General features: G+C 36.9%; 1 protein-coding gene across 1 annotated transcript in view; it reads left to right on the plus strand.

Moving 5' to 3' along the window:
- Nucleotides 1–13,395, plus strand: part of LOC126204449 (afadin) — a 711,881-nt gene that overhangs the window by 570,104 nt on the left and 128,382 nt on the right. Inside the window, exons 10-16 of the mRNA XM_049938836.1 lie at nt 781–902; nt 2,822–3,028; nt 6,672–6,951; nt 10,786–10,931; nt 11,673–11,778; nt 12,480–12,752; nt 12,839–12,988. Coding sequence (XP_049794793.1) covers nt 781–902; nt 2,822–3,028; nt 6,672–6,951; nt 10,786–10,931; nt 11,673–11,778; nt 12,480–12,752; nt 12,839–12,988 — 1,284 coding nt within the window. The remainder of the gene's footprint in view (nt 1–780; nt 903–2,821; nt 3,029–6,671; nt 6,952–10,785; nt 10,932–11,672; nt 11,779–12,479; nt 12,753–12,838; nt 12,989–13,395) is intronic.

The following is a 13,395-nucleotide window of genomic DNA, read 5'->3' on the forward strand; positions in this document are numbered from 1 at the left end:
CTGCAGAAAATTTGTGAGTGGGTAAACAATGTAGTTCAGTTAATTCTTTGACATATCTCATTCTTTAGCCTCAGGAGCTTTGTCTTTTGCTGGAAAACTATGATAGTAGAAGTTTTCAGACGAGTTCTCTGTGTTAATGATGTTTCCTGTAAACATCGAACAGTTGCTTTGATATGTCAGTAGATTATGTGAACATAGTACTTGTTAAAGCAAATGTGAGGTACCTTATTGTAAAGAAATCAAGGAATATATGTGACATGCTATTAATTAGAAACAAAAAAAGTTGATTCTACGCATCTAAAAGCTCAGATAATTGGAACGACATTTTGTTTCCTAAACATCATCCAATTTACATTATTATCTTAACATGCTGCACCAGGATATGCAGTTAAGATTTAAAGATATTTGCAATCAAGTGGTGAAGAACAACTATCATCTGGCAATAGTGGAAGAAAGCAATTAATAAACTGTAGGTCAGTCATGCAACAAGATTGTAATTGAATGGGCAATAAATGACAGTGTGTGCTTAACAAACTGGTTGATACGAAACAAACACAGACAACTAATGTTTCATCAGTCTTTATTCTTTGCTCTAGAATGTTTTTCATTAGTGGCAAAACTTTGCCTCAGTATAGACTGAGCTGACGAAAGGTGCAAGTTCTGAATAGTTGTTTTTCATCCTTAAGGTAAATTGCAAATCATTTCCAAAACATACAGTTTTCTTAAGTGTGTACAGTGACAGTTATATTCTAATTTTCTTTTGTATTTTGCATTTTACAGCATGGTTCAATCGTGAAGTTTGGCCGTATTCACAGCTTTAGGTTTATCGATCCTTCTCATGATGACAGGACGAGGCAGCGGCATGACAGTGCTCGGCAGGCACTTGACTATTCGTATGATCGGTCAGTAAAGAAAAGTTATTTTAAGGGGCCAGATGAGTTGGCATATTTATCATAAAGCCACACTCCACTGCTCAGTTTATTTTTGTTCAGTTTAGTTCACTTCCCTGCTCACAATATGAATGGCTTGCTCATAGTTTTATTTCTCTAGCTAGCCAATGCTTAACCTTAAGATTAGAATAGGAATAATCACCAAGTGCCTTTCAGATTTGTTATCTGCAGATGCAGTGCCACTCAGGTTCCCTTTTATTTGAAGATTTTGCTCCATTCGAGGACATTGTAAAAGCTTTACACTGTCTGTAGTTTACATGTATTTGTTTTATTTAACGTCACACAATTGGCCAGTTTCAATCTTACATGCCTTTCTCAAGTACTGAAGGTGCCAAGATGGTGCCATATATCTGATTATATAGCAGCAAACATGGCAGTTCTGAAAGTGAGCACTTGCGTATGCAAGAGTCAAATTTAAAACAGAAAGTTTATTGAACATAGCAATAATCATTGTAGAAACTGAGTTTCTACAATGCCTATTAGTGTTTTCAGTAAACATTCTGCTTAAAATTTGACGTTTGCATGTACATGTGTCTGTTTTCAGAACTGCCATGTGCCATGTCCATTGCTAAATAATCGGATACATTACAACATGTTGACACCTTCAGCACTTGAGAATGTCCTTTAAGACCAAAACTGGCCAATTGTGTAAAGTTAAATAAAGTCCATATGCGTAAACAACAGTTGAGGTGGAACCTACACAATGGCCCTCAAGAAATATGACTGTGGTACCCCTCCTAAAAAATGGTTGATATTACTCAATGTCATTGTTGGCAAAGCATTCCCAGACAGTAGTTGTATAACCCCAGATGTGTCTGTATAATGGCTAATTTGAAACTAAACCAAACTAAATTTATAACTAATAATGTTGTATTAGAAATTTAGTTCATAGCTCATGTTATTTTCTTTGCATATTTCCTAATAAAGCACTTAACCTTTTTATTATTATTCTCTTGTGTTCATTTTAATGATTTACAAATTACTGTTACGTGATAATGACTTCATTTACTTATTCTTATATGCATCACAGGCAGTTATTTGCCCTAGCTTTGTTTCAGTGTTGCTACTTAAAGCCATGTTAACACATTTATAATAACAAATTCATTCTCTGTCCCTGCTACTTGACTCGGATTACATCTTCATACATTTTCTTTATATATCTCAGTTTTCATGTGCCCTGTAAAGGCACGAAACAGATTTTTTTACAAATTCCAACATAGTTGCAGCAGAACTCCACAGTGAACCAGACATGGCTTTTGTAAATATTTTTTTTCCATTTACTGAGTAATAAATTTTAATCTATGATAACCTCCTTCAAGACCTGAATACGAACAATTTTTCAATCACATTGACCCAACATTTGTAAATATAGTTTAGTCATAAAATAACAATGAAGTTGTTTCAGCCTATTACTTTCTGATTGTTCATATTTACATATGTTGGCTTGATGTGGTTGAAAACTTGTTTCTACTCTGGTCTCAAAAGATGGTCATCATAGACTGTAGTTTGATTTTGAGAGACGCAAAATGTGTGCCCGAGCAACTTTCAGTAGCCAGTTACTCTATTTTCGTACTTAATGTTGAATAGTAAATGCTTCATTTGCAGAAATGTTGATCCTTATGCATATTTAGCTGTACTCCTAGCTACCTGTGTTTTGGAGTTCATATCCATAAATGTTGGTTGCAGTTCTTCACGTTTGTTCAGTGAAAATTGATAAAAGTTACTTAGGTAAACATTGTAGTACTGTTGTTGTGGAATACTTTTGCACCCACACAAAAACAAGTGTAGAAATCTGAAAGGCACATGGACCTAACAGTTACCCGCATGTGTGTGTTGTTTTTCCTGCACTTGACCCACCCTTGCACCTACAGTCAGTCTTCCCGAGGTGACGACGCTGTTAGCCACGGTGGTGCCTCCACACCAGCACATAGTGGTGGAGGCCAGAACGGTTCCCCTCCACAGAACTATGAGACGACATTTGATGTGGATGGTAACGTTGAAACTGTGTCTACATCTAGTCTGGGTAACAAAGAGGAAACACGTTCACAGAGGTCTGTTGGAAGCAGTAATGGTAACAGGTAAGCTCAGTTGTGTTCGTTAATATCTGTATGTAAGCAAGCAGCTAGATGAAGTCTTGTATATTAAGGGGTGTAGCAATACCCAGTTTTTAGTGGATATGATTAGCTAGTAAGAAATGCTAGTCAGTCTGCCTTACCAATGTACCAACCGTTCTCTTTGTGATTTCATCCTGTTCGTGATATGGTAAGTCCACCTGTGGTCCATAGCTGGTTGTAATCTTTGGTAATGGATGATTTCAAAGATTTCCAAATAATTACTCTCAGATAACTTAAGAGTAAATTAGACAAGAGAGAATTTCACATAGATTTAACCTTACATGCTTTCTCAGCAAACCTGATAATTTACAGTTTTACAGCAATGTTAAAGCTGTCATTCCTCAAGTATTAGTTTCACAACTTCTCTGACATTCTTCTTCAGCTGTGTTGTGTGAAGATTCAAGTTGTGCCATGTATGGAAATTTGAAATTGACATTTGAGCCGGTGTTGCCTTTTATAGTGGCAGTTGTTTCTTGGCACTGACAGAGGTGTTCTGTTGCAAATCTGCTCATGATCTTTCCCTTATCAGATACGATATTCACTAAGATGTGTGCCAACAGAGTGCCACATTCATCAAATTAAATTGGCCGATCTCAGTTGCTTCCTTGATTATACTTGCTGGTGTCTTCATTTTTCAATTCCTACTGAATTTCTTTTTAACAATTATTTTTTGGTACAGCCTGCTCTGGAACACTCTCACAAGCTTTTAGAATTGTTTCTGACCACCCTGTATAAGAGTGACTGGGGTTCGAACCTGAGGCCTTTCATTCTGTAGTCTGGCACTTCCGCATTGTCCCTATTGAACACCTCGCCAACTTGAAATGTTCGAAAAGCAGTAACATCTCTGTTATTGAAAGCCTCCAATCCAGAAACACCTTTAATGGTACTACCATCGTACCATACAATAGCAACAGTTATCCAGCCATTACCATGTTGTGGAGCTTTAGTTTTGGTAACACTATACACATTGTCTCTCACTATACAGCCAAAGTCTGAGGTATTCGTTAATCAGATTATGTGTTATATAACAATAATGCATGTAATTGTTTCAGTGTATGTTCTTTCCCCACTTCAAAATGTCTCAGGAAGGAACAAACATGAATGTTTGTACTGATTAGTCGTGGATGTAATCGTCTTGTATGTATCATGAGTGCAGTGTTTCAGCATAGACTCATTGAACTGTGATCTGTCAATCACTCATCAGTAATACTCTAAATATACTTTGTGTGAAAACATAAATGTCAGAAGATTCAGCTTCACTATAATGTGTAGTACTTCCAAAATATTTACAAGTTCTCAAGGTCGTACACTAGAAAGGAGTATTTATATCTGAAGGTAATATGAGAAAAATATCAGGTTAGTCTGCTTAGTAAGGGGTTGTTGAAATGTTGTACTCCTGAGATGCTGATTTCAATTTTTAACTTTGCCTGTGTTCTGTTAGTTTGTGATAATAGCATGTTTTAAGTTAACTTTTATTTTGACTGTAATTTTTGTGATGTATGCAATTTTATGTGAATCATGTAACTTTCAGCATTTTCTGTTTTAAATAGTCGTGTTAAAATTTTTGTTTGTACCAAATACTTAACTACTAATATTCCCTGTACATATCCCTAAATGTCACTATATTGAACACACTTATCCACACCACTAATATTCTTAAAAGGTATCTGTCATGTCACCACATAAATTAATAGTTCTCTGTTTGTGTACAAATTCTATCCAGACTGTTTGAAGACCAGCAACAAACAAACAGTACACCATTGCCCACAATGTCTGACAATGAGTATTGGGACAGTGACAAAACATAGTGCATAAAATGGAATAGACAGCAAGTTGGACACTGAAAAGCAGTTCTCATTTTGCTTAATAACTACTTACCAATTACATTAGTTATTGCAGTAATGACAATGTCATAGTACATTTCATGCACTCATGTAAGTTGTCATTAAGTATACCAGTACCATTATGCCTCTTAATTCATTAAGTCGCCGCTGGGATCGGCAGCCTGCTGCTTCCAAATATTTCTGTTCTCCTGTCTTGTTTTTCAGGGAACCCACAGTTTTGAATCTCTTATGATGAACAGAAAAATAATAGATTTAATTTTATATGCTGTAATTAGAGCCAATTAAGATTCTGAGGAATGTAAACCATGAAATCAGTACACCTTAATAATGTCACAAAGACTGATATTGTAGTGCTCAAAAGTATCTTGTGGAACACATTAGATACAATCATACGGAGATAAGTGTCTAATAGAAAAAAACTGCTGGTGGATAATTGAAAATTATATAATTATGATCCATTTAGAACAAAAGCACATGTAATTGAAACAAAGGTATCTTACATCAAAACAGAAATAACAGTTCTTCTGACTCAAAAGTAGTTTGTAGGTCTGAGGGTGTAAGAGTAAAACAAAACTATTTTGGAGTCTGAAAGAACAAATCAATATTTCATTGCATACTCATTTGTTTGATCACAGCTGCATGTCCATTTGGCATTAAATCCACAATCTTTTTTCATAGATCAGGTGGGAGTTTTGAGCATTTGTCCATTAAGGTAGCACCAAATTGATCCTTGTTTGAGTAGTTCTACAGCAAACATGTTGATCCAGTACATCCCAGAGGTGCTCAGTTGGATTTAGACCAGGCTCTGGCTTGGCCATTTCAGAAGCTAGGTGGTTTTTATCTGAAAAGAATGTTTTTACATGACTACAGATATGTTTTCAAACATTGTCCTGCTGAAACATCCAGCTGTGTGTCTTACTCTTTCTCCCGTGTGGAACCATATTCTTTTCTAAAATGTAACTGTACAGAAAAGATCCATTTTGCTTTCTATTGGAAATAGAGGAACAACCCCACATCTAGAAAAACATCCACACACCATGACCCCAGCATCACCATGCTTAATGGTCAGTGATGCTACTTTTTGTTCCTTTAGTTTTTCAGTCAATCTATATACTGCACACCTTCCTTCCTGTTTTTGCCATTGATTTCACACACTCATTAGTTGTTGTGTTATGCCATAGTCTGTAGCAACACTAGAGGAGACTTTCCATTCTTCAAAGCATGCAAAACAGCCAGTATCACATCTACTGAGTATTCTGCATGTTTTGGTGTGCTTTGAGTTGCCTCCACAGATGAACTGTCTGAGTACCTAAGTAATGATAGCGGAAAATTTGTGGTGAGCTCTTATGGGACCAAACCGCTGAGGGCATCAGTTCCTAAGCGTACACACTACTTACCTAACTTAAACAAACTTACACTGTGGACAACACACACACACCCATGCCCGAGGGAGGACTCGAACCTCCGATGGGAGGAGCCGCGAGAACTGTGACAAGACGCCTCGGACTGCGTGGCTACTGATAGTGAAGGAATACTATACCGCCAAAGAAAATTACAAAATTGGTAGCTCTGTTGTGACTGCATGCAAACTGCGCTGGTAAAATAACACCGCAACTACAAAATACTTTTGAGGTTTACAAGATAACTTTTGAGCATTATAAGATAACTTGTGAGTTACAAATGTTTCACTGCCATTACTGTTTCTAGTGCCAGTCTTCCAAAAAATTAAATACTGTATGATTAAAAATTGTTTACCCTTCTAGGCTATCAAACTACGAGCGGTATCCAAGAGGATCGGATCCAATTTTACCTGCAGTGCTGGAGTTCAGGGAGGAGACGGAGGACGACTTCTTACACGCAGTGATAACAAGCCTTGACCCTTCTGGCCCACATTTCAAACTGGCACCCACGTATACCTTGTACTTAGTTGCAAGGTACCGTGCCTCTACCCACTACAGGCCTGAGCTGACACCCACAGAAAGGGCACACAGGCTCACAATGCTTCTTGCCAGGGTTGCCGCCACGATCCATAATGTCATACAGGTACAGTGATTTTTTATCAGTACAGATAAACTTTAAGGAGGACCACTACATTTTTGTGTATGAAGGATAAAAATATGTGCTACGTAGTACGATTAAAATTACTTAGTAGTTGACATCTGTAACTTTCCATAACAGTGTTACCTCATCAGCTGCCGGCTGCCACTCCATTATAGGTAACACATTGTGGGTAACTCCATATGTGATGTTAAGGGACCTGCACATGTTCAATTTACCTTCAATATAATGAAGTGACCGGCACACCATGAGTAATATTGTCAGTATTGTGAGTTGACAATGTGATTTTACAAGGCTAAGAGTCAAACACCTAAAAGAAAACATGCTGCAATTATTTTAGCTATAGCTCATCAACAACAAAAAGCAACAAAAAAGAGGAAATAAAACCAAGAGAGGCTGAAAAATTATCCTACTTGTCATGTGCTAATTTACTGACTGAATTCATAACCACAGACTCAGATGATGTCATAAAATATTTTTGTATGAGTTCTGCGCATTATGACAGTCCTATCAATGTTGATAGGACATAAAACAGAGAACCAAAATTCAGTAATGGGAGGGGTAATTGCAGTTGATGAGAGTTTAGGTATAGCTGATACTTCTGACAACAGGCAAGTCAAACGAATGCTTGAAATTTAGTGCTATAATATCATCGAACACACTTAACTGAACTGTTTCTGAATGAGGGCCAATACTGCTCATTTCAGAGTCATTTTAACATTCTGGACGAGCAGCTGGAAGCAATGATAATTCTGTAACATTCTCTTTGAAAGACCTTCATTCTTCCATGCTTTGTCAATGACTCACTTTAGATGCATCATAACAGCCCTCCAAACCATTTCATGAATTTTCCAGGCTCTGAATAATCGATTTCTCAACTTTACTCACAGTAAACTTTTTACTTTAGCGAGCAACATATTCTTCCAGTTAAACCTATATGAGTTCAGTTATGTGGCAGTGAAAAGGTCATAATCTTATGACATGTCTGTATTTATAAGCTACCTCACAAATAGTGTATATTAAGAGGTGACATGAATTTTAATAATTCTACTTTTTCTAGTGTTTCATTCACTGTCACATTGTCCGCCCTGGTAGCTGAGTGGTCAGCGTGACAGACTGTCCATCCTAAGGGCCCGCGTTCGATTCCCGGCTGGGTTGGAAATTTTCTCCGCTCCGGGACTGGGTGTTGTGTTGTCCTAATCATCATCATTTCATCCCCATCGACACGTAGGTCGCCGAAGTGGCGTCAAATCGAAAGACCTGCACCAGGCGAACGGTCTACCCGACGGGAGGCCCTAGCCACACGACATTTCCATTTTTACTGTCACATTGTGTTGTTATAACCACTGAATAATATCTTCCTTTCAAGAGGACAAGGTTGAAGGCTTATCCTTTAAAACTGTTTAGTATAGAGATTGTCAAGAATATTTATTGATGGATTTTTTAAACTTGGTAACAATGTATTTTCAAACCAATTTGAAATTGTTTCATAATTAATTTCCTCATTGAGTCCGCCTTGATGCAAAACACCTTGTTATTCATTTATTTCTTTATTCTCTCAAACTAGTTTCGGCAACAGTTTGGGAGAATAAAGAAATAAACGAATAACAAGGTGTTTTGCATTAAGGCGGACTCAATTTTCTGATATTACTGTTTTTCTGTGCAAACACGGACCAAATGGAAGAATTGCAAGATAAAATCATTGTTCCTCATAGTACTCGGATATTTTCTTCAGTGTGAAAAGCAATTGACAGCCAGGAATAAAAGCCACGATAGGTACCAGCATGCAAAAGAATGATTCTACCACCTTTGGGGAGTGTCAAATCTTCTTTGTTGTAACAGTAGGACCTGTATTCACACATTTCATCGATCCAAGCAGTGTCGTTGAAATTAATGTCTTTTATTTAACGTAAAGATATGCATGGCCATGCAGCAATGTTTTCTCATTCCATTAACATTTTATGGCCTGAAGTATTTTTGTATTTGAAAACAAGACTCTGCAGAACCGGTTGCAACAAAAATTTGTTGCCTCCAAACATTCAGTCTCACACAATGTCATATGATGCTTATCTAATGTAGGCCGATCTCTGTTGTGGTTATTATTGTATATGTAATGCCGAATTGCGTCTTGTGCTGAAAACTCCAGATTTGTTATGTTATTTCTGAATACTTCTCTTCTTGCCCATTGTATAAAGACAAGAGAATCCTGCTTCACTTCTTTCCTTCTCATTGTTTTTCTTTTCCTCTATGAAATACAATTGATTCACTAACCTTAACAATGGCTGTGGATCACAAGACTGCTTTGAAAACCGGTAAGAGAGGTCCCTCACTTTCCACCTCCCTCTCAGAGTATTTCTGCTCACTGCACATGAGTTGTCACAATTGACCTTTAAACGTAATCTCTTGTCCAACTTTTATTTATGGTGTGTTTGCATCCTAAGTACTGAGTCTGCCACTTTTCTTCCTCATTTCATCAGACATGATAGCAGCACACACAGTAATGGTAATGAAATACCCATGTTTCACCCACAACTCTAGCCAAACAATAGACGTGAACTGACCATTTGTCACAGCAGTTGGGCAACAATGAAAAGTTCAGGAGTTACATTGTGCACTATGACTGGAGAAAGGCAGCTCTGTTGTGTGAAGTAAAGTGTCAGCTATCCACTAATTTTACTCAAACTGTAGTGAAATATGTGTAATCTGTCACACTCATGTTTGATGAAATCCTCAAATTTGTAAGTTTAAAGTCAACTGTCATTTAAAATGTATCACAGGACCCAGAAATATACAAATGTGTACGTTATTTGTAACAGATTCTGGGTTTTGGTCATTAAATACATTAGAATTGTAACATACAGCGATGCCATTACTATTTGTGGGTTTTAATGCTCAGTCTTGGTGCCGCCTCCCCCCCCCCCCCCCACCCACCCACCCACACTTTTTATTGTGATAGTTACCTGCAATTTCAAGGCTTACTTGTTTGATTTTCCTTAAATTGTCAGTAGTACTGACTCATCTGATTTGAGCAGATGTTGAATGACTGACTGGAACAATTTTGTGTGGAAGAAGTTGCTGAAGGTGCACAGTATTCAGAGATATCTGTTATTGGCTCAGCATTTCTCTATTTCTGTTGCTTTAACTTTTACGGTAAAGCCACATTTTGTTGCAATTCTAAATTTTCTGTATTCCATTGAATAGTATCTTCACACAAACTATTATAATTAATTATTTAGATTATTTTGTAATTAATATTAGAATTGTAATACAATAATATATCATAATGTTGAGTAACTTTATTGTAATAAACTTATATAAAAAATTACTGTTAGGTATACCAGTGCCAGTCTGGCCTCTCAGTACATTCCTTTTGGATTGCTGATGATGAACTGAACAAAACAGAAAAACAACAGATTGAACTTTGAATTCTGTAGCTGGAGCCAAAGTAACAGTCTGAGAAGTATACACTGTAAAAGCAGTTCATTTTCACATCCCAGGAGCACCTCTCAAAGGGATCCATAGAATACAAGTAATTTCATATTCCAGCTAGTTTTCCATTTCATAACAAATATTCAGCTGCTTAGATTAGGCCTCATGATATTTTGCATTCTATTTCTTGAGTTGGGTACTGCATACTCACAATCATGGAAAGTACGCCATCATGGAAAGTAATTTCACAATACAGAACTACCCTTTCTGACAGTCTGATATTAACGTAAAACTAAAATAAATTTCTGTAAATGTACAATTTCTTTCTTTCAGCTTGGATGATTTGTATAGATATAATAATAATGTATGAAAATATCCTTTTTCTTGTAGGAGAGGTACAATGATGCCAAGTCGTTAGCATTCTGGATGGCAAACTCATCAGAACTGTTGCATTTCCTAAAGTCTGATAGACATATCTCGGCATTCTCACTAGATGCTCAGGACATACTGGCAGAGTGTGTTCAAAGTGCATTCAGGTACAGAAGTTTCCATGAATCTAACGTACAATAACATAAGAAATTTTATTTCAGTATTCAAATTGGATACATTTATGTGTATTTAGTTCATATTAGTATCAGTTAACTTTGATTGGTTGTAATTTTGGCACTGACATAACTTTTTCACTTTATTTTAGAGCATCTTCAGTGATCAGATTTTTTTGTTTCTTACATCATTCTTCATGTTGTTCTACACATCTGTGGTAGGCTTTAACACACAGCACCTTCACTAAAATTAAATATATTCATGTTTTTATGTTTGGAAGATCCACTGCCATCTTGCCTTTCTGTGTACTTTGTTTTGATATTATGGGATGGATTCGTATCCCACAATATCAAAACAAAATACACAAAATGACGAGATGGGTATAGACTTTCACAACATAAAAATGTTGTTATATTTAGTGGTAGTGAAAGTGCTGCATGGTAAAATCTGCCAGATATGTGTAGAACAATGTGAAGAATGAGTTAAGAACCAAAAAAAAAGTCTGACCTCTGAGGGTGCTTTAAAATAATGTGTAACATGTTTGATATTAGTAATACTTCTATTACAGTCACAAAAGATGATATTAGCCCATATAACTTGGATAATGGTTACACTGTGTGTCATATATTGTATTTGACACAGATTTACCTGCAGGAAATAAGGTGACTCTATCTGCATATGATCTTTAGGAAGATACTCTTTCAATGTTGAAGTCATGTACATATTTCTTACAGGAACCTTGTAACATGTCTGCAGAATGATTTGGCTAGTGTTATGCCAAGTTTTATGTCAGAAAGTGATGAATCCGGTCTCGAGGAGGATGGAGCTGCGTACCAAAAGGTGAATTTTGTTCTCTCTCTCTCTCTCTCTCTCTCTCTCTCTCTCTCTCTGTGTGTGTGTGTGTGTGTGTGTGTGTGTGTGTGTGTGTGTGTGTGTGTGTGTGTGTGTAATATTGCAAGACTTTCTGCTCATTAAATGAGAATTTGGTGCTGTGAAGTATTGAAAAATTTACCATTAGACTCAAAGGGAAAAACGTGTTGTAATAGCTCATCTGAACTTGAATTAACAAAATTATTTTTTAACAAAAGGCAGGTGAGATGTCAGAGTAAAGCTGTAAGAATTGTACTAACAGGTTACTGGCCAAAACATTTAGAGACATAGAATTGCAAGTTGCGTTACTAGAAGCTACATTAGCATACTCACACTTTGATGGTGAACTAGAAATTTAGATCAAGATGGGCAGCATCAGGTTTTAATTCTGTTCACCCATAATTTATGATGGTTCAGAACTGCAGCTAATCTGATTTTAATTAATTAAATTATCATCATGCCTGTATAAACTGAAAATTGTCACTCTCTGTTACCTTCCTCATTTGTCTTTGATTTTATTTGCAGTGTTTTGAGAATGTTCTTATTTTGCTTACAAGCATAGTAGAATAGAGACCTGTAAATCAGAAAAGCTACTTTGAACAGAATTAGTAAAAATATCACTACCTGGCTTGTTAGTAACTGTGTCTGCATCTTAATAAATTCTCTTATAGGTTCTCCAAGTCTTGGCATCCGCAATGGAGTTGTTGAGGAGATGCAGAGTGAATGCAGCTCTGACCATCCAGCTGTTCTCACAACTGTTCTACTACGTGAACACCTGGTCCTTCAATGCTGTAGTGACGGGCTCCGGTTACTGCAGCCGCGATTGGGGTCTGAGGTTGAAGTCGCGGCTGGCGCAGCTGGAAGTGTGGGCCGAGCGACAGGGGTTGGAACTTGCGGCGGACTGCCATCTTGCTCGAATAATTCAAGCTGCTCATTTGTTGCAGGTAGTTTAGTATTTTCTGTCTCTCCAGTTTCTCATTTTACCAAAATTTCATTGATTGTAATTTAATTGTTTGTATCTCCTACACAGGCACCTAAGTACAATGCCGAGGATCTCAGTGCACTAGTCTCTACATGTTTCAAACTGAACTCACTGCAGATGAGAGCATTACTCAGTAAATATCAGCCTGCTCCTGATGAACCACGTTTGACGCCAGAACTAATTGAAAACTGTGTCAGGGTAAGTGCCAAAATAACATCTCCTTGCACACTTTGTTAACAGAGAAGTCTCATAATGAATAGTGAAAGCATGGTTATTCACCCATCACTTCGTATACATTCAACAATAATTTGTTTTTAGACTAACGAGTACTGGAAATAAGTCTGTCTGTTTATTTAGAAGACTAGAAGTGAAATATCCAATGAAGAGTAGGAATCACAGAAGTTACGTATTGATACATAAGAGCTTATTCACTTGATAAGATCTAAAGTTAATAATAGCTAGCATTACCTCACCATTGTTTCACAACAACATTCTGCAACTGTGCAATAACAAAAGGCTCCCTTTACAGTCCCAAATTTTATCCCCTAAATATGCTAAACTCATGATGTAACTCATGTCCTCAATAGTTGCATGGTATTGGTAAA

The sequence above is a fragment of the Schistocerca nitens genome, chromosome 9, assembly GCF_023898315.1.
Source record: "Schistocerca nitens isolate TAMUIC-IGC-003100 chromosome 9, iqSchNite1.1, whole genome shotgun sequence".
Taxonomy (NCBI): domain Eukaryota; kingdom Metazoa; phylum Arthropoda; class Insecta; order Orthoptera; family Acrididae; genus Schistocerca; species Schistocerca nitens.